At 35.2% G+C, this 21,822-nt stretch overlaps 1 protein-coding gene across 1 annotated transcript in view; it reads left to right on the forward strand.

The window, feature by feature from the left end:
- Nucleotides 1-21,822, forward strand: part of LOC112051889 (reversion-inducing cysteine-rich protein with Kazal motifs) — a 73,061-nt gene that overhangs the window by 8,638 nt on the left and 42,601 nt on the right. The window contains exon 3 of the mRNA XM_052887539.1: nt 3,424-3,479. Within this exon, the coding sequence (XP_052743499.1) occupies nt 3,424-3,479 (56 nt within the window). The remainder of the gene's footprint in view (nt 1-3,423; nt 3,480-21,822) is intronic.

Consider the following 21,822-nt stretch of genomic DNA (forward strand, 5'->3'; position numbering starts at 1 on the left):
ACGAAAAAATCGGTTGTCTGTAAAGTCGGTTTACTGACGATAGTTGAACGTGACAACGTTATAAGAAAATACTGATAGAATTTTCGCATTTTTCAAAAGAAAATGTTCGTTTTTCTAAAATACTGTTTAATAATTTTCATAGACCAGAATATACTTTATTTCTTGTAAAAAAAGTTGGCAACCCTAGAGCGCGGGAACATGACGTCATCTTTTTTGAGTGTGCAGCTGGCTCCATCGAATTATAAGACGTTGTCACATCAAAAATCGTAAAAATACACGCAAGTGTAACTCTCGCCTTATGTCTGGCTATCAATATTCTGCATGCAAACCTGCCTCGCTACCTTGGCTATTAGCTAAATATTTTATAGGCGACTTTATAGAATCACGCGACTACCCACCCTAGACTACTGTAATCCATGTAATCACAGACCAACTGGCCTGCACTTATCAATCTATAAGGAGTGCTTCCTATAATTTAGTTGCATTGGCAATGCGCTGGAGGGAAAGACATAATGTATTAAACGTGTTTCAAACTACCTATCCCATTAAGTACTTTCACTGGAAGTCTAATATCGGTTATATATTGAGTTAGGAAATGGTAATAACTTATGCATAATTATAGCATATATTTTATACTAGAGATGGGGCACTAACGCATTAAAACTGAGGCGGACAAATGTGGAAAATTGTGGTGGACTATTGGCCTAATCCCTCTCATTCTGAAAGGAGACTGGCGCTCAACAGTGAGTCGTATATGAGTTGCTAATGATAGGTACACTTAGTAGCGTGGAAGCGTGCTGTTATATATGCTTATCCTGAGGAATTTTCGTTTTCGTCTTCATCCGTTTCCCGCACTTGGTTGTTTTTTTTTTATTCTTTATAAGTTAGCCCTTGACTACAATCTCACCTGATGGTAAGTGATGATGCACTCTGAGATGGAAGCGGGCTAACTTATTAGGAGGAGGATGAAAATCCACACCCCGTGGTAACTAACCACGGCCGAAGCCTCCCACCAGCCAAATATTTGGTGGTATTTAGTGTTGCCCGTTTTGCGTATCCATAAGTGATTGACAAACCTGTATAGAAGAAGGATTTTTCCATTTTGTATAATGCCTGCCCAATAGTTCGTTTCATGTAGAGTGGTGCGGGTGACAGTCCGTTTCACTCTTGAAAGTTTGCCGCGATTCACGATAATAGTACGTATTATGAACGTTATACAGGCGACTGTCACCGCACCCATGCTATCTGAAAAACACTTTAATTAATAACCTTGTACGAGCCTAAAGCCTTGTAAAAAATCTTATGGGTAGGTCTAGGTATACTACCAGTCAGTAACCCATAACTTACAACACAACGACTGACTACAGATTAAAATTTTGACATTTACCAAACTTAAAAATATCATTGCAAAGACGATCTTGCGAAGATTTTTACAATTGCATAAGTACCTAAGTATCTACTTAATATATAGACAGTTCTATGTTTGCATTACATTACGATAACTAAGTACAAACAAGTTTGTTTAGAGATATTTATCTTCCACGGACTTTTAAGTTGAAAACGGTGTACTACTGAGGGGCTTTAAGTCCAAACTAATGTAGCCAGGGCTCGTTAATTGCCAGCATAACTCTCTTTAATTCGGATCACTTTGGACGGGTGAGCGGGAGTCGTTTACGGGATAGATCAAAGCTTTATGACGTCATTCGTTACTGTCGCCATTTTTGCGCGGCCGTAGATGCTACGGCAAAGTGACTCGAAAGTCACTTCGTCGTAGTGACTCGAAAGTCACGTCAAAAATCCGTGTCTTATTAATCTCTGTATCAAAATTGAAGTTAATTATTTTTTTAATATTTTATCGTTAAGTAATAATAGAGTAGAAAAAAAAGGCGCTCCTCATTTCCATTATTTTAGTTTTTTCTTACTTCTCTGTGATATGTATAGTTAATAATCTCTCAATTAAAAATAAGTTGGTAAACTTATTATTTATTAAAATAAAACACAAAAGGTAGAATTTAACTATTATAATAGGCATACATTGAAATCAATTAAATATAAAATATCTATAAAATTGAAATAAATTACAAGTAATACTTCAAAATATTTATTTTAAATAGATTTTTTAATATTTTTTCTTTAATAATAGGGTAAAGAATAAAATAAAAATGCGCCTTTCTCTTTCTCTGTGTTGTGATAATGAATTTTTTTCATGTTATGTCAATTTATAAAATAAATACAATGAATTCCCTAGAATTGCCAGTCGAACCACGCGCAGTGAAGGGTTAATTAATGAAGAAAATATGTACAATAGGTACCTATATATTACCTTTCATAATTTTAATCTACTCACTACCTACGTAACTGAATACTGTAGTTTGCTGAAATTGCTTAACATAAATCTTTTCTAGTCTTTATTATAATCTAGACGAGATTGTTTGATTGCTTCCATAACTCACTTCGACGTGAGACAGTTTAGATGAATGAAACGTTATAATTTGTTGAATAATAGCCTATGTTAGGGCGGCCGCACACGAGCCGGTTAAAATACCGGTTTCTGAAAATCGAGATAAACAGGATTTTCTGTGGGAAACACAAATATACGTTAGTTGGTTAGTTAGTTAACGAGTCAAATATAATATGTCGAATTTATCTTAACTCAAATCCATTTTACGGTGATTGAAAGATTAAAAAGAAGACTGACTGACTGACTGAAAGATAGACAGAAAAAAGTTCGAACGAATTGGGTCGCTTGGTGTCTGTGTCGTATGCAATAAAAAAATTACATATTGAACCCGGTCAAGTAGAAATATCGAGATACGAAATAACCACAGACCAGATACTTACAATCCGTAGACTATACTCCGTGCCACGAAACAAGTCCATTAGGCCTATTATAGTTCAGACTACTTTAGTATTTTGTCGAGTACGAACAATTTTTGGGCGGTAAGTCCAAAAATTGTTCGTACTCGACTAAAATACTAAAGTAGTCTGTCTGTACGGCCGATTAGCCGCGACGCTCATTTGGTGATGGCGGTCTTATTGTCATTTGTGTAAGGCGCTATCAATTTTATTTCAGGTTTCAGCCGCCGGACTTCTTACGTGGCGCGGTGTCGATAAATTGTGCTAAATTTTAGATTTAGCACAATTTATTTTAGATTTAGCAAAATAGTTTTTAGATTCGTTTAGCCGTTGAGCTGTGATTCAGTAACAAACGTCCGTTCCATCTTTAAAACACCACACATAATTTGACTTTGAAGTTTTTATGCCTGAAAAGAAAAACAATTTTTAATGTTATTACTACTTTGGTGGAACAGTGTGTATAAAAGGGCATATTAAGGCAGCAGCCACTTTAATGTGTCGGCCCAGCTGTTGCGTTCCCTCCAGCACGCTCGTTCCGGTACTTATTGTTGACATTTTTCATTTCAGATATATCGGCGTGCTGCGATAAAGCCGTTGGGACATGTCGGAGTGTGTGCGAGAAGGTAAGGTCTTAATTAGGGATATAATGAGAATATGAGGTTTTTTTTAATATTTTGCTTATTAACAGCAGCGTTACTTGGGCGGAGTCAGCGGCTGGTGGAGATGCGCAAAAAGTTTTAGCTAATGTATTAATTTGATGGTTCATTCAATAGACATTCAAGGAGTAGGTAGGTTACTATAAAATGAATCAGTCATCATAGCAGTGGCGGATTTACCAGTAGGTTGAGTAGGGTAGGGTAGGGGAAGGGTAGGGGTAGGGTAGGGTAGGGTAGGGTAGGGGTAGAAAGTTTGTATGGAAAGTCCATGGGAGTAGGGTTGCGAATTTCAGAGATCAGTGTTAAGCAAAAATTTAACAGCCTTTTAGTGGCATTTTTGTAAATCCGGCACTGTATCATAGCATAGTTTTTAATGGCGTATAGCAGTGGAGGAGATGTTTTCGTAGATACAATATAAAAGCGGGTGATTCAACCTTAGATATTGGTTACAATTATTTTCTTCTACATTATTTAATAGGTCCCGACTGTTTTCTAATTGCTTTCTACACTTCTGGACTGAGCTTGTTTTATTTCTTTTCAGTTTTTTTTATACTTTATGCAGTCGGGTTTTTTTATTTGTTGAATTAATTTATTTATTTCACACTTTTTAGTTACGATAGATGGTTAATTTTGGATTTATTTGTTACGTTTATTACAAAGTACGATAATTTATACGTCCAACCGAGGTTAAGCAAATATTCAAAAAATTCTACGGAACGCTCGGCTCAGACTCGCACTCAGCCGATTATTTAATTTAGTCTATTTTATAACTTCACTTCACAAACCTGCTTGCACCTATAGTCATCCGCCTCGCGTATTTTGTATAGACAACTAATAAATAACGTTTTTCTAATTGTAGTTTTTTTTGACATGGTCATGATATACCATTTTAGAATCCTCACAAGAAGCTCTTGAATTTGATACCCATATTGCAATATTAGAAAAAAAATTTTTTTTTACACCTCGAGTCTATAGCGTCTCACAGTCGTCTTGTTATTTTTTTTTAGTTTCACCTATCTAAGAACACTTGGGTTATTAAGACAAATTTAACGATATCTTAATTACGTAAATCCGTCCATCGGTTTGGAAGATATGAGGTAATAAAGAATATTACATACATACATACATACATACATACATACATACATACATACATACATACATACATACAAACATACATACAAGATACGCGCGAAAAACATAACCCTTCTTGCAGTCGGGTAAAAACCAAACCAAAAAAATAATTGACAATTCTTGACTGAAATAATTGGGCAACCTGTTGCCCTAATATTACCTATTATTGACATATTTCATTTCATGTAAAAACTTTCATCCGGTAGATAGATCGGTGAAGTTAATACGATAATATTCTTACTAACTATACAACAAATACCATTTCCTTTCTATGTTAGTTCTAAGGATTATAACTTAATAGCAAAGTTCACACAAAGTTATCGACGATTCAGAATACAATTAAAGAGCGTCAATATTATTCAAACTGTGTCTCGGGGAGGAAGCGAGCGTCACGCGGTTCGGAGACGGAATTAAATAGGAATGTATTAGTTCGGGCTAGTGTTGCCAGATACAACTATATTCTGGGACAAATGGTAGAAAATCGATTTAAAATTGGAGCAATAGTCAAAATTAATAGTTCTATCAATCAATGTCTCGGTTGTGGAACTTTTTTTACTATATTAAGTTAGTATTTAATTATTAAAACAAATGTATTTATAAATATTATACTAACTAAAAAAAAATAACTAAATTACCTACCTAAACTTGTAATAAAATAATAATAAATCAATCAATTTCTCTTGTACTTTTCAAATCTCACAGGTGTGAGGCTTAGATTTCAGAAGCTGGACTGTAATCGGTTCAGATATCAGTCTTTTCAAGTAGTAATAAAGCGGAATATTTACTATGTATAAAGACTGAAAAAAACACAAAATACTTTGATAACAAAAATTCTTTCGATTGAGTTATAATAACAATCAGATCTTAAGAAATCTTGAATTTTTATACGATATCAGAAAACGTATCGTGTCGGCTCCTGTATTTACTTGAAAAAAAAAGTAAAACATTTCGTCTCAAAGATGATAATTTTTTTTTTGCTAGAACAGTTGGTTGAAAATTAATCAGAAATTAGCTACTAAATTAACATCTCATTAAAAATCAGGGTGACATATCAGAAAATCGGGATGTCCCGATCAATTCAGGATAGCAATGCTATGCTAGTCCCGGAGTCAGTCCTGCGTTCCTCTTACACGTTTTAATAATTTTCCTTTATTCACTCGACGCTCCTTCTCGGAACACTATCCAATGTGACAGGATTCTTGATTAGCCCCGACGCGGTGCTTCGAATATCCACAGCTAGATCTGAGAGCTTGTCAAATGTTTGAAGGTAACACGAGAAGAATTTGGCTTCGTTCACTTTCAGAGTCGATAATAATTACAGTTGACGTTTGTGTAAAAAAATTAATTAAACTGCGATTTTTGACGGCCTCCGTGGCGCAGTGCTATGCGCAGTGGATTTACAAGACGTAGGTCGCGGGTTCGATCCCCGGCTGGGCCGATTGAGGTTTTCTTAATTGGTCCAAGTCTGGCTAGTGGGAGGCTTAGGCCGTGGCTAGTTACCACCCAACCTTTAGCTTTTCTTGAGTTACAATAAAAAAATGGTATAACCATATCAACTGTCAATGCGCATGTAGCTTGCTTTTTTACGCCTTAACTACAGTCTGGGAAGTTCGTTGATGACACTCCCATGATATGTGGGCGACGAGGGGAAGACTGCGCGGGTGTGATATCTTGCGTGCGGGGAAATGAGGTGCATCAGTCGTGGGTTTTTCATTCATCGCTACACGCCCCCCGCGCGTTCCATCGGGAGTGTTACGAAAGAAGTTGCCAAGCTATACCTAACCAATTATCAAAATGCTTCCATCGTTCGTTTAGAAAACTTGAATAACCTATTCCTAAGGAATATTCAAGTTTAAATTTTTTTAGGTCTTTTTGTTGAGTTTGAATGTGGTACAAATGACAAAAAAATACTTAAATCTGTGAAAAAAACGGAATTCCGTAGATTACACTAACCATTTTCCTGTAACCGGAATAAAAAAAATACTTAAAAATCATAAACTTTCACTTAATCACTGTATAAATACTTATGAAATACCCAAAATTCCGTGTATCTGTTACATTTAATTAAAAAAAAATTAAATGTATAAACACTTTTAACAAATCGGTCACCAGCTCTCAGAGCATACTACAGGATACTCGTACAAGAAAGTCGATGATCTTTCACGACGTATCCTTTATTTGTTTGCTCCCGGATCAAAGGCTGTGGGTTCTATAGTTCTATGAACAAAAAATCAAAGCCCATTCGTATTCCGTACAGCTATTATGTGTACAGATATCAAATGACCTTAATGTGAACGGATGTTAAAAATATCTCCGGTGGAACTTGGAAGCTTTACGGAAGCTATAAATCGGCTTTAATTAGTCAATGAAAGCTTTTGTTACATATCTCACTTCTTATATTGTTTAGTGCAGTGAGTTTGACATTCTTCAAAATATCTTTGGCATCTTTTGTCTACTAGATAAGTACCTAATAGAAAATATTTGGATTATTTTATAAATAAGTATACATAAATATCCATGAACCCATATTCGGTGACTGCTTGGCTCGTGTCTCCTCTCAGAATGAGAAGGGTTAGGCTAATAGTCCACCACGCTGGGTAAATGCGGATTGGCAGACTTCACACACCTAGAAAATCAAGAAAATACTCAGGTATGCAGGTTTCCTTTACCGTTTGAGACACGTGATATTTAATATTTACGAAATAATTTAAGTGGGAAGTGTCAACTATTAGCTATCATTCTACTTTCCTTAATTGCTAAAGACTACCTACCCTAACTAAGTGAGCCGTGATAGCCGTAGTCCAGACCTCTGCCTCCAACTCTGGAGGGTGTAGGTTCGAATCCGTTCGGGGCATGCACCTCCAACTTTTCAGTTAAATAACACATGTCTCAAAACGGTGAAGGAAAACCATCGTAAGGAAAGTTGCATTACCAGAGAATTTTCTTAATTCTCTACGTGTATGTGAAGTCTGCCAATCCGCATTGAGCCAGCGTGGTGGACTATATACCCCTCTCATTTTGATAGGAGAGTCGAGGTCAGCAGTGAACCGAATATGGGTTGATAATGAAAATTTAAAATGTAAGATCCTAAAATTGAAACGTATTCAAATAACTCTTGATTAGGATTCAATAATGATTAGGATGCAGTCTATGCACAGGGACAAAGAATGTTCGACGAGCACCAGGAATACATAAGTATGAACAACTTTCCAAGTATCCACACTGGCCTTCCTTGGCACATGAGAGAATTCCATCGATAATTCTCTGGGGTGCGTGAAATCTCACATTCTTAACCGAAAATGTAATTAACGAAATTGTTGGAACCCCATAAAGTTACTTGGCATACCTAAACTACATGTATGTATGTATGTTTGTTTCTCCTTTGCGCTGCGGCTACTGAAGCGATTTGACTTAAATTTGGATTAGAAATAGATTTTACTCTGGATCAACACATAGACTACTTTTCACCCTGGAAAAATACATGATTTCCGTGGGATTTGTGAAAAACTAAATTCCACGCGGACGAATATTACTGAGACGGGCAGCGTGACGTCAGGAATGTGTATTCAGCAATGAAAATCTTCGTATAGTCCCAACAAAGTGTATTATCACCAACAAAGATCGCGCTCGACTGACCACCAGACGACAAAATAATTACCGACTATGACTCAAACAGTTTTACAATTCAAAATGGTTTCTGTATCTTACAACTACTTTTTAATTAAACAGTTTTACGGCTTAGTCTAACATTATGAAATTAATATCATTATAATATTTAAATTAATTATAAAATGTAAATAGTTTACTTTAATCTGAGTTTAAATAATAAAGCTAAAGATAGAATCTTTAGGTTTAGTCAAATCAGTATCCTATAAACGAAAAACTGTAATCATGACATTGAAGAATTATTATCAGCAAATAACAGACAATGTTTATAATAACATATAGATAGTTTAGTATATTTATAGTTTGTTAGATGGAACTCGTAGGCCCTCGTAACACTCGGCCATCCTGCATTAGCCGTGTCCCACGGCGATCTGGCAACGCATCAGGGTTCTTCTGCGTCTGAAAAACGTAAAATAAACAGAACCGTAAATGTTCTTTTGTATATAAAAAAAAACTTTGTTGGTGGCTACTACTGGAATCTTCAAAATTATGCACCGACTAAGTTACATTTTTTTTATTAGAGCCTGGCTATACTTTAATTTTTATTCATCCCTAGATCTAGCTTAGTTATTAAATGTTCTATTTAGAAGTCACAGATTAGTTTCATTTACTAGGTAATATATTTTAAGGTTGCAGGTCTTATGATCTTGTCTAAGGTGCTGCTGCTATTATATTTTAGAGTCACACAGATTTAGTTATGTTTTCTAAATATTATATCATAGTCACACAGATACTGCACTGTAGACACACAGATTTAGTTATGTTTTCTAAATATTATATCATAGTCACACAGATACTGCACTGTAGACACACAGATTTAGTTATGTTTTCTAAATATTATATCATAGTCACACAGATTTTTTTTTTATTTTTATTTTTAGTCACACAGATACTGCATTGTAGACACACAGATATCGTAAACACACAGATACCGAAGACACACAGATCACGATGTCACACAGTTATCGTCGACACACAGTTATCATCGTCACACAGTTATCATCGTCACACAGTTATCATCGTCACACAGTTATTGTAGACACACAGTTATTGTAGACACACAGATATTGTAGACACACAGATATTGTATTTTATTCACATAGATGTTATATTTTATACACGTGGACTGTTCTCGTTTTATTACTCTATATTTTATTTTAAAGTTGCATTCTATTTATTATTTCTTTCAGATTAATTTGTTTGTCTGATATTTGTATTTTTTAAGCAGTATGTAAGAGTTCACTAGATATTTAGATTGAAAAGTAAGTTTTCAGTTTATCAACAATTGCTTACATTGTATTAAAAGGTTTTTATTTGTAACTGTAAAATAATAACACTGTTTTTATTAACACGAATTATTGAACTGCAATCTATTGAGTATTTACTCTTATCTCTCCAATGAGATTATCTCGGTAACTCAACTTTGCTGTCGGTAGCGGAGGAGCTATCGGAGACAGATGATTTATGTGGCCGCAAACAATAATTTTATACTATAGATCGGTTACGTCACTACAAAATCACTGTAAAAGAGAACCGAATAATAGGCTACAACACTGAGCGCACACATGCACAATATTGTCTTTAATTCCATTATATATTTACGAATATATCGTTTTTACACTTCCTGAACACACAACTAGTCATTGTAGACGATATTTAGGTATTATTTCTTTAAATAACGTTCGTTGTTGACCACAACTAACATTGAGTTGACTATAAATTTCCTCTTTTGAGCGCCTCATTTTTCATGTGCTAGTAGCACATCTAACAGTATTTAATATCATTGGTCGCAAAAGCATCTCTAGGAACGATGGCATTACATTTTTTAAATCGTTTAATACCTTTTATGCTATTAATCGTAATAGTATAATCGTAAAAGAGTGGTTAGCCTTAGATACTTTATAAGGTTTCATGTATTTAACTTCCTATCTTTTTAGTAACTCGCGTTTTGTGATCATTAGATAGACTTTCCACAGCACTAAATCCTATTCTTATTCCTATAATCCTACCTTGTATTTCTTACAACTTTTATGTTTATTTATCGTAGCCATAATAGTCATGTGGCAATCGATAAGTGTTTAGCTTGCTGTCTGTACGATATTTTAGCTGATCAATTGAATTTGGGTGTTCACTATTAGTAGTAGTAGGGTAGGTAGTTAAAAGAGTATTAGTATGTACAAACATTAAACTAAAATCCAGTTACTGCGTGTGGGGAATTAATAATACCCCAAATGACATCAGCTAATTTTTCATCCCAGATGCATTCGCTTTCTGTTGTAGTATTTAGTTCATTAGTACTTTTGACTTTCTGTTGGTTGGTTGGTTTGTTTCAACTTGTTCATTTGTTTTATTTGTTTTTCAGTTACGAACTCCATAAAATACCTAATTGTGAATGATACGCCACGATCAGTTATAAAATCTAGAGGGATTTCCAAATACTGTTAGTATTTCTTTAAAACCATTTATGATTTCTACACAGCTAATATTTTTGTTTTAGGACAGGTTTAGCAAACACAAACTTTGTAAAGGAATCTATGACCACAAATATAATGTAAGTAAAATCAGTACGAGTTTTGATAAAAGGCTCCAAATGATCGGCATGGACAGTGTGTATACGGATTTGTAGTTTTTCTATAGGGTGTAACGCGCTTTCTAGCTTACCATAATTACCCTTTGCATAGGAGAATTGCAGACATGCATTGATGTACTTATGAATTTTGTCATACATAAAAGCCAAAATTGGTGTTTTTGTAATAAACTCGTACACACAACATAAAATAAGATTCTTTACCCAAATCGAAAATGATAGACCGCGTTATAGATATACTTTTTTGCTTATGCACAAATTAAACAAGTATAACCTGGCTGTAGTTCCAAATCATTACTTAGGAACCTTCCCTATGAAATCATTTGAATAACGCTAGGTTTAACGATTAACGATTAACGATTTATTAAATCGTGGGTAGACTATTTTGGAATTAGTAACTAATGTCACAGTGTAACCAGTAGTTGGACTTCATACTAAAGGTCGAAACGTGAGCTATACCTACGCACCTCGTACGTGGGATGATCGTGGGGTGAAGATCGTTGCGACTGTGCCGCGGTGACGAACGCAGTGTATTGGATTTTTTAATTATGACGACTAGGAAAAAAGTTATTATTTTTATAAAGTTTGATTAATACTTTGTATTCTAAAGGCATAATTTAAAAAAAAAATATATATAAATAAATGCTTAAATGATAAAATTGTGTAAATAGGTAAAAGACGTGAACGGTAATAAATATTAAATAATTATTTATTAACTTCTTCATTTAGGTTGTTTTCTTTGATTATTATGTAATACATAGATTTAAATCTTATGACATGTATATTTTGTATACCTGTATTTTAATGTAATAAAGAAGTTAAGTAAAGAAGTTGTTTGAATTTAACAACATTAATGTGTTGCTCATACTTTAATGTATTTGAATAAAAAGAGTAAAGAGCCAGCTGATATTAATATACCTATCCAGATTTTTTTATTAAACTACTAGCGAACCCGGTCAGTCTCAATTTGTTTTTTGTAGTTCCTTCCCTACATGCCAAGTCAGGATCGATTTTTTTATCGTCTATTCTATAGTGTGGGGGGTATCGTTATCGGTATTTTTGTGCATTACATAAGGGATTGAAGTGCTAACATTATCTACGAAACCCTACTCTGCGCGTGGCCCGAGGCACTTTACGCACTTTTTTATTATTTGGTCACCTAGTGTGGTGGTAATACCTAGATGGCATCACCAAAATAAATATATGAAGGTCCTTCAAGATCATTGATTAGTATCAGCCTTATTTAAAGCTACCAATCAAAGAACAACACGCATTTTATTGATCACTTCCTATTTTACTACAATTTACTAAGTTATTTTATTTGTTTATTTAAAAAAAAGTATATTTACAATCACATAACTAAATGGAAACACAAAGTTGGCAAATGTAATTAAAATGCTGGAGGCGGGCAGCCCTATCACATGTTTACGGAGCGCGCGGCTGTAGGTATTTATTTCAAAAATACGGCAGAGTTATTATACTGCTTGTTATATCTACTGTGCTAATGTCAAGTTCGGATGATTTATAATTGGTTGACCTATTACAATGTTTAAGTCTTCAATTTGTATTGGTTATTTCAGCATTACTGTTTATATATATGTCGTCTATATCTACATGGATATGCACCGTGTCCAAAGAATTGATTTGCAAACCACCAAAACCTTTCATCAATACATTTGAAGTTAAGATTTTAAGTTTTTAAATGTGTAGCTATTTCTAGTGCTATAATATTAACTTTACTTCCTGTGTCAATGTAAGCACTCCGTCAATAAAGATACGTTCTTTATACAAATCAGATAAAATATCGAATGTGTTAAATGTAACATTACGTACCCGGATAACGTTTCGTGAAGTTTACGCAGAGTGCTCCTCTCCGGACACCGTACTCCCAGCAGCGCCGGCAGCAAACCAGCAAGTGGCAGCCTTGTGGCCAACGCGGAGGCAGACTTCGCAGCGGCGGCAGTCTCGGGCTTCGTGACCGGCAACGCCGCGGAGATGAACTTGCATGACGAAAATGCGATCTCTTTCCTTCCATGTATACATATCACCCAGCTGGTAAATTTTATTAAACCAGTCCATCACGTTCGTATTTTTCTTCTCTGGGTCAAATTTAGGTACAATATCGGCCTCCAGGTGGTTAACTCTTCGTTTCTTCGGCAAATATATTTCTTCAGGGTGTAAAAAAAAATGTTAATTTTCGTCGGGTAGGTACTTCTTCGTCGGTCGATACATCAGTATGGCTTCGCCTTCTTTTTCCGTGTCCCTTATTGTATGGTCCGAGAATTGAGTCCATTTGCATCCCACTTCTGAAATATTACTGAGACGGGCAGCGTGACGTCAGGAATGTGTATTCAGCAATGAAAATCTTCGTATAGTCCCAACAAAGTGTATTATCACCAACAAAGATCGCGCTCGACTGACCACCAGACGACAAAATAATTACCGACTATGACTCAAACAGTTTTACAATTCAAAATGGTTTCTGTATCTTACAACTACTTTTTAATTAAACAGTTTTACGGCTTAGTCTAACATTATGAAATTAATATCATTATAATATTTAAATTAATTATAAAATGTAAATAGTTTACTTTAATCTGAGTTTAAATAATAAAGCTAAAGATAGAATCTTTAGGTTTAGTCAAATCAGTATCCTATAAACGAAAAACTGTAATCATGACATTGAAGAATTATTATCAGCAAATAACAGACAATGTTTATAATAACATATAGATAGTTTAGTATATTTATAGTTTGTTAGATGGAACTCGTAGGCCCTCGTAACACGAAGTCGCGGGCGTCCGCTAGTAATATAATGGCTCATAGTATATCGGGAGATATAGGAAATAAAAGTACTTTCTTAAGTAACTTTAAAAAACTTCTTAAAGGATATTTACTCAAAATCCAGTGATGCCACATTCTGCTAGCCACTACCCAAAAAGATGGATGGTGAGCATGACATCATATGGATCGCGACCAACACACGAGTAGTTTTATCGAATGTCCTGCTGTTAGCGCTGCAGGTTCGTGAACTTATTGGATGGTGATGGATTAGCGTTCAACCAAACAAGCTCTTCAGCAGCATAGTATAAAATAGCTGACGCCGCGCGGCTTCACCCGCGTGGTTCCCGTTCCCGTAGGAATATGGGGATAATGTATAGCCTATAGCCTTCCTCGATAAATGGCCTATCTAACACTGAAACAATTTTTCAAATCGGACCAGTAGTTCCTGAGATTAGCACGTTCAATCAAACAAACTCTTCAGCTTTATAATATTAGTATAGATTTTAAGTTTCAAAAAAAAGCTTTCTTTATGAAACAACAATAAATTAGATTACTTACATGCCATTGAGGTGATTATGATGCTCAATCGTCTGTTAACTACTCTATATACCAATTTGAATCCAGTCCCCTAGGTTATTAGTTAATTTTAGTAATTAGGTATTGTATTCATTAAATTATTTTAGGACAATCTGTATAAAGAGAGAATTGTAGGTAACAATTACATAACGAATGTCATGTAGGTACTACGAAGTTCGAGGACGGACAGACGGATCGATTGTCTCGATGGTTGCAGCCCTAGCTCATCCGGTGATTTTAATAAAGCGGTGCAACGGACAGACAATCTAAATAAAGTGGTTGCTTGTTAAGCGCCCCATTAACGTATTTAACCCCGTTTGGAACGTTTGACAATATGTTGGACGTCGATGCTTTCTTAAGATAGATCATGGAATTATTTAACCGTGTCTCCTTTTGTTTTTAATAACTCAAACGTGTAGAAAAAAAGTAAAAGTAAAAATAAATATAAGTCTATATGGAAATATATTAGCAGAGCCCGTATACGAAGCAGGTTAAGTTTAAAAATACGTTTTTCAAACAAGCTTCTAAATAGTACCTACACTAATTTTATGTGACTAGTAAAATTAGTGATTACCTAGACATTGATGAAGCTTTTCTAGTTTAGGAGATGCAGATATATTATTACATAAGGTTCCCTGCGACTTCATCCGTGTGGAATCCCTTGACTAAAGTCAACCTTAAAAGTTAGACATATATGCTGTCGCGGACTTATTTTAGATCTTTTAACAGCAGTATTCTTCCCCGTTTTTTCTGATTTTTCGATCTTATTGTCGTAGTATGATAATAGCCCGTACCATTTCTTGATAAATGGACACACCAACATAAATGGTAATTTTTTAATTTTGAAGAGTATATCCTGAGATTTACGTGTTCAACAAAACAAACTCTTAAGCTTTATAATGTCAATAAAGATTCACTGAATACTCAGAAGTCAGAAGAACTGTGTGAAACGGCTGTGAATCTGTCATCAATAAAAAAACCATGCTTTTTTCTTCGCTCACAAATTGTCTCAGAAAGTCGCTAAGGGTTAGGTGACACTGGCGCGGATATAATGACATAATGATAGCGGCCATGTTGTCCAGAGGGGGAGGAGGGGGCGGTAATGACACCATAATAACAAGCTTTTCAGCCATGCTTTCAGTAGTTGGGTCTTTCCGGAACGTTTATTAAATTAGTATCAAAGCGCTGGAGGGTAATTAGTGGCAAGGTATTTTTGTTGGCTTGACATTTATTGAAAGTGTAGTTTGTAGAGCTTAGTTTACCTTGTCTATGCTGTTGTTTGTTTTTTGTGTTTTATATTATGTTCTCTCTATATAATATGTTGTTGGTCTTGTCACTTAGTGAATAAAATGAGTTCAATTTATTAGAGTTTGGCTAATGAAAGTAAGGGGAAAATCACCCGCCAAATTTTAAAAATCATTTAACAAATTAAAAAAACATGCGTTTTTATAATTTGTATAAATAATTTTTTTGTTTGTGAACTACCTAATAATAGCGACAAAGAAAAAATCCTAATAACTATTTTTTCTTGATTGTTCCCGATTTCATAAGTTATTTCATAAGATTATTGCCGTATTCGCTAACCACGAGTAGTAATAAGTATAGAGTAAAGTAGAGGCCAATGAGGCAGTACAATAATTTATGAAGTGTCGGCACTGCTACAAAGACTACACGACAGGGGATGGGCCGCGAAAAACGTACGGCCCATAAAACGAGCTCGTATCTAGTTCGCGAGTTGTAAACACAGAAATATTGCGATGTATACGGAGTCGGCCTCGTGTCTTATCACCTGCATGACAAACTTGTTGTTACATGTGTTACATATTTTAACAACGATTTTGTAGTATAAAATCTTTGTATTTTATACATTATTTTAAAATTGATTATTACCTTTTTTCACACCAGCTAACTGAAAAATCTTTTTAATTCATCTGATACACAAATAATAGAAATCCAGTTACTTTATTCAGTAGTCTTTAAGTCTTATGATATGTACCTACTTATTGTTTAGATGTTTCTTTAAATATAGGTACAGAGAACTTTACTCATATAATTAAGCGGAGTGCTTGTAAATTTTTCTTTAGTATTCTTTTTTTTATTGAGAAAGAATACAATAAGGAACTTAACCTAACTATTCTAATAACTATACAAATCATGACCACGTGGAATGGTGGCAAGAATAATGACTGCATTTCCGCGTTGGACAGCCAGGCTGATCCTTTGCGCAAAAAATGAGCCAGCTCTTCTATCACAAGTCGAGGCAACTGGCTGCGGTAAAATGATATGGTGAAATTTTTTGGCACTGCGACGCTTGGCCCAAGGGTCTCCACGGCAAAAGGTACAAATATGTTACTCTCTGTCAGAGAGGCATACTTGAGCCACTTACCGGTTTTAGCTTTTTCTGCTGCGTCTTCCGGTCTTGATTCTGTAGTTAACATATCCTACGAAAGGCCTGTAAGTAATATGAGTATAGATGCGCAGGTTAGGTTATCGTTTAGGTTATCAATATTAATTTGGAATTTCTTACTATGAATTAAAAACATTTCTTATTAAAATCAAGAAAGTCAAACAAACGACTACAAACAACTTGCCAGACATAAAAAGGCAGTCGAGTTTTCTTTGAACATAATCTTGTTTGCATATCATACTCAGTTTTAAACTTAAAATCCAAAGAGATTCTCTATTTGTAGATACAAATATACGTTCAAATCCGTGTGAATTTTTTTAATGGCAAATAACTAGCGGGCTGTGAGTAAACAAGAATGTGTATTAATAACCGTAGCAGCTGCGGCCGCGACAACTTGGATCATACGCGCGCACATCAAAGCGGCCGCGCTCTTTGAGCTCGCCGCCGTCCGCCTGAAAACCGCTACGTTTATGCTGAAAATAAATGCTACGATTTAGTGACACAATTTTTTTATACCTGTTAGGTTATTACTCACGTTATCTTTACTAATATTATAAAGAGGTAAAGTTTGTCAGGTTGTAGTGGTAATCTATGTATATAATATATTGTGTAGTGGTATTATTATAGATTAACGGACGTCCGCGACTTCGTCCACCCTTAGACCTCTTTAATCCAGCCCTTACAGTAGCATCGCTGTAAAAATGGAGTAACTTCTCCTGTTTTTCCAACATTTCCGTTCACTGCTCTGCTCCTATTGATCGTAGCGTGATGAAAGTATACTATAACCTGCCCAGGAGTATGAAGATGGAAGAATGATTGTACCAAGTTTCGTTTAAATCCGTCGAGTAGTTTTGTTTCTATAACAAGCATACAGACAGACAGACGTTTTACCGATCGATACTGATGCCAAAAATGCAATCACATTTTTGGCATCAGTATCAATCACTAATCATAAACCCCTGATAGTTATTTAAGGCAATATTTTTCAAGTATAGAATTAACCACTCTACAGATTTATTATAAGTATAGATTAGGCACGTGAATCTACGGAAAATGTGATTTTTGAGTTATCGCATTTCACGTTCGGCAAGAGTTATTTAATTAAATGCCAAATGAAAATAAACGCAAATTCCCGCATGTTCATATTACCACAGTATTACATTACAATTTAAGATTTAACTTTATTTAATTTACAGTAAATTACGTAAATAAGGGAAAGCTAGTAAATGTTATTTAACATTAAAACAAATTATAAACTACCTACATGATTACATTACATTTACTCGTAATGTATTGCGTTCACCTGATAGGGATTAAAATGTCCACTCTACATCATTGAAAAAACCTTTTCGTATAATTCGGAACATAAATCATCGGCATTCAACATGAAATACTCAATCCCGAAATCCGTATTCCATGTAACGTTAGTGACAATTGATTACCGGGATTACGACGTGACAATCACGTTCCGTTTCGTCCGTATTGGACTGCCTGCGATGGCCAGACTTACCTCATTTTATGAATGCTGTACGTTTGTTAGCTAGTTGTCCTGACATAGGTAAGTACGGCAGCCAATGTAAGGTTTGAATATCTTGAGTTTTATGAGACATTCGGGTAAATAACTTAGGTAAACACCGTTATTTTTTTTATTTTGACGGCCCTTTCACACGGCAGTCCAGTTTTTACTGAATCCTGCATAACTGAATACTGTTAACATGGTAGTTTAGTTTTGCAGGATCCAGTTATTATATTTATTTATTTATATTCCTATACTTAAAAAACAGTGTCCAGCAAAAAACCGTACACAAGAAGCCGTGTGAACACTGCTATTGCTATATACATATATGAAATATATGTGTCCGACTGTGACTACGGATCCAGTTTCTGGTGACAAAATCAAATGACACAATTCGACCGGATCGGTTTTTTGCAGGATCAGGAAGGCGTCATTAAACTAAAGATATTCAAACCTAGTCATCATCTCCATTGGCTGCCGTACTTACGTGTTAGGAGAACAAGCTAACAAACTTACAGCATTCATAAAATGAGATAAGTATGTCTGGTTTACACAGGCTCTCGTTCTACGGGGAATTCGACAGGACGAGAATCGGGACAGTAGAGATTCCAATCACGTACGGCCAACTTTGGGAGCGTTTACCCCAGTGCCGTGTTTTCGCTAGCACTGGCGGACGAAATGCGCTTAGTATGAGTTTTATGTTTTTATAGCGTGAAAGATTTATTTTGCAAAGTCTTATGTTCCTTACGAGTATGTTATTTTTAAGTTTTTTACTCTAACAGGGTAAATTTATTGTATAGAGGACACTTGTATTGAGTAACACAATTTACATTCATTATTAAGTATGTATTATTTTTTTATTATTTACAAGTTAGCCCTTGACTACAATCTCACCTGATGGTAAATGATGATGCAGTCTAATATGGAAGCGGGCTAACTTGTTAGGATATAATAAAATTTTAATGATTTAAAGGAGTAACAAACATTTGACTTATTGCCTATGTTCAAAGATCCAGAAATGATAATACGTACGAATATGGTTTTTCATGAAACTGGATTAATAAATTAAAGCTTTTAATGTTGGTTGTCTTTAGGGAATTGGATATTTCTATACAACGAACATAAGAGAACTATGTGTGACTTTTATTTTCAGCGGGATGTTTCGGTTTAGATCAATATAGAATTTGTAAGTCATCAGATCGTTAAAATCTTCACTGAATCGCTTCCTTCTTTTGTTTGTTTACACGCTTAATATTCCATTTTCCTCTAACTAGACGAAAAAATGTGCTCCGTGTAGATAGAACTCGTCTGGAGAAGTGCTATCTAACTAAACACATAGCTGCATGCTACGAGTGTATTATGAAATGATGACAAAAATGCCTTAAAAGAAAGAAGATTTTTAATGGACTCTTTTTTATGTTATGGTGTGTCTAAAACCCTCTTAAAAGTTGTCTTAATTTTAGGTAATTAATACTATATTTTAAATTAGAAAAAAATAATAATTAGAATTGCCATTATTAGCTTAGTAGCTGACGCTGCGCAGTTTCACCCGCGTGGTTTTTGTTCCCGTAGGAATACGGGAATAATATATAGCCTATTGCCTTCCTTGATAAATGGGCTATCTTACACTGAAAGAAGTTTTCAAATCGGACCAGTAGTTCCTGAGATTAGCATGTCCAATCAAACAAACAAAGAAACAAACTCTTCAGCTTTATATATTAGTATAGATTTTAAAGGCTTGGCTTCCCTTCTTATATGTTATGGATATGAAGCTTAGACCTGGTGTTTTATTTCATAACATCATTTCGATCTACCCTAAACTAATGACGCTATCCTGTTTAACATTAGGTGCCCATTATGTAAATAGTCTATAAAGTAAATTAAATCATCAAAATTAAATAAAAATGTATTGACTAATCAAAATTAAAGTATTTTCATTATTATACTAAATGGCTTTCAAATGTTTGACCCACCGTATTTAGTTAGTCTGGCACCGAAAGTCCCGAACTATTGTGATTCGTGATTAACATTAGGTGCCCATTATGTAGATAGTCGATCATTAAACTATATTCATGGCAGGCATTCAGCGATGCTTGAGGAGCTCCTCGCCGCACTCGCGTCACGTATCGCACAGGACGTGAGGAGACCGTGCGTTAAGTTTTCGCACGATCATTGTTCGATTCTACGTACCTAATGTGTTTCGACTGGTGCATTGTTTAGAATAGAAATTCTTGTTGTTTTTGATGTATAACTTCTTTATGCACGTTTGGCTTGGTTGGCTTGGTAGTAGTAGTATAGCTTGGCAAGTTCGTCGATGACACTCCCATGATATGCGGGCGACGGGGGGAGGGAAGGACAGCGCGGGTATGAAGCCGTGCGATCGGGTACCGCGCGGGCCAATTTGCCAAGTTAAAGCAAGCTTTTCATTGCAAGCTGAAAGCCTGATTACACTTTTTGTAACGAATTCGCCAAATGTGTTACAAAAGTGTAATCCGTTGAGAGGGAGAACCATAGAAGTTTTACTTCAGTCGTGTGGTCTGAAGCACACTCGATGTTTTAAATTATGTATTTAGGGTTCCGTAAGTCAAACGAAAAATTGAACCCTTTTAGGATAACTTTATTGTCTGTTTGTCTGTCTGTCAAGACCATTTATCTCGGTAACGCATGGAGGTAACGAGTTAGTCAACCATACACTCAAATAAACGGTCGCCTGAATAAATCTTAAAAATTACTTCAAAGGTAGGGCACCTGCAACGCAAACCGCAAGAAATACGCAGTGGATTTGGTTTTAATTTAATCCACACTATAAAATTTCAAAAAATATATAAAGTACCTACTTTGATTTACGAACTTTTTGATAATCGCAATAAAATCAAAATGCATAGGGTATTTATTCCCCGTTAACTTAAAACTATGTATATATGTAAAAATAGTTCCTTAGTAGGTATATTGGTATTTTTTTTTATTTTTTTATATTTAATATAATAGGATTCCAAAGATGGAACATATTAGTACATTATTTTAAACATAGCAGTAGTATAGTGATTGGAACCAATTAAGTTTGCAGTATTACCACTCTACTATAGTAGTTAAGATTAAATCATTCCAGCATATTTGATCGAGAGACCGTTGGTAGCTACATTGTTTGTGTTTGTAATATTTCAGAGATTGCTTCAGTGTAGCAGCTGTGCATTGATTATCGGATTGTGTCCCGGGAATTCAATAGCAATACGTAGATGAGTGTCACGCCAATGAAATCCCAGCTTTAATTCCGATCACGTACTAACGTTCCAACATTCCACGTTTACCCTACAGATGCATATTTAGTGACCAATCTCTGTTGTATTATTGGTCCAGTGGCTTGATCACGAGGTTCTAGATTCGAGTATGAGTCGGATTATGAAATATGAAGCTTTTATTTTTCCAAGAAACTCTTAGTAAATATTTCAAAAGTCTGAAAATAGGCAGTGTCTGGGAAAGCACGATAAACGTAGGCGTCCACTGATCCGTATCGTACGTATCGGACGAATTTTAGTATTCTTTGTATAGAAACTCATACAAGTGCGTCCACTGATCCGCATCCTACGGATCGCAATTAAAAATCCGTTTGATGCGATGCGGATCTGTGGACGCCTAGCAT

This window comes from Bicyclus anynana, chromosome 19, assembly GCF_947172395.1.
Source record: "Bicyclus anynana chromosome 19, ilBicAnyn1.1, whole genome shotgun sequence".
Taxonomy (NCBI): domain Eukaryota; kingdom Metazoa; phylum Arthropoda; class Insecta; order Lepidoptera; family Nymphalidae; genus Bicyclus; species Bicyclus anynana.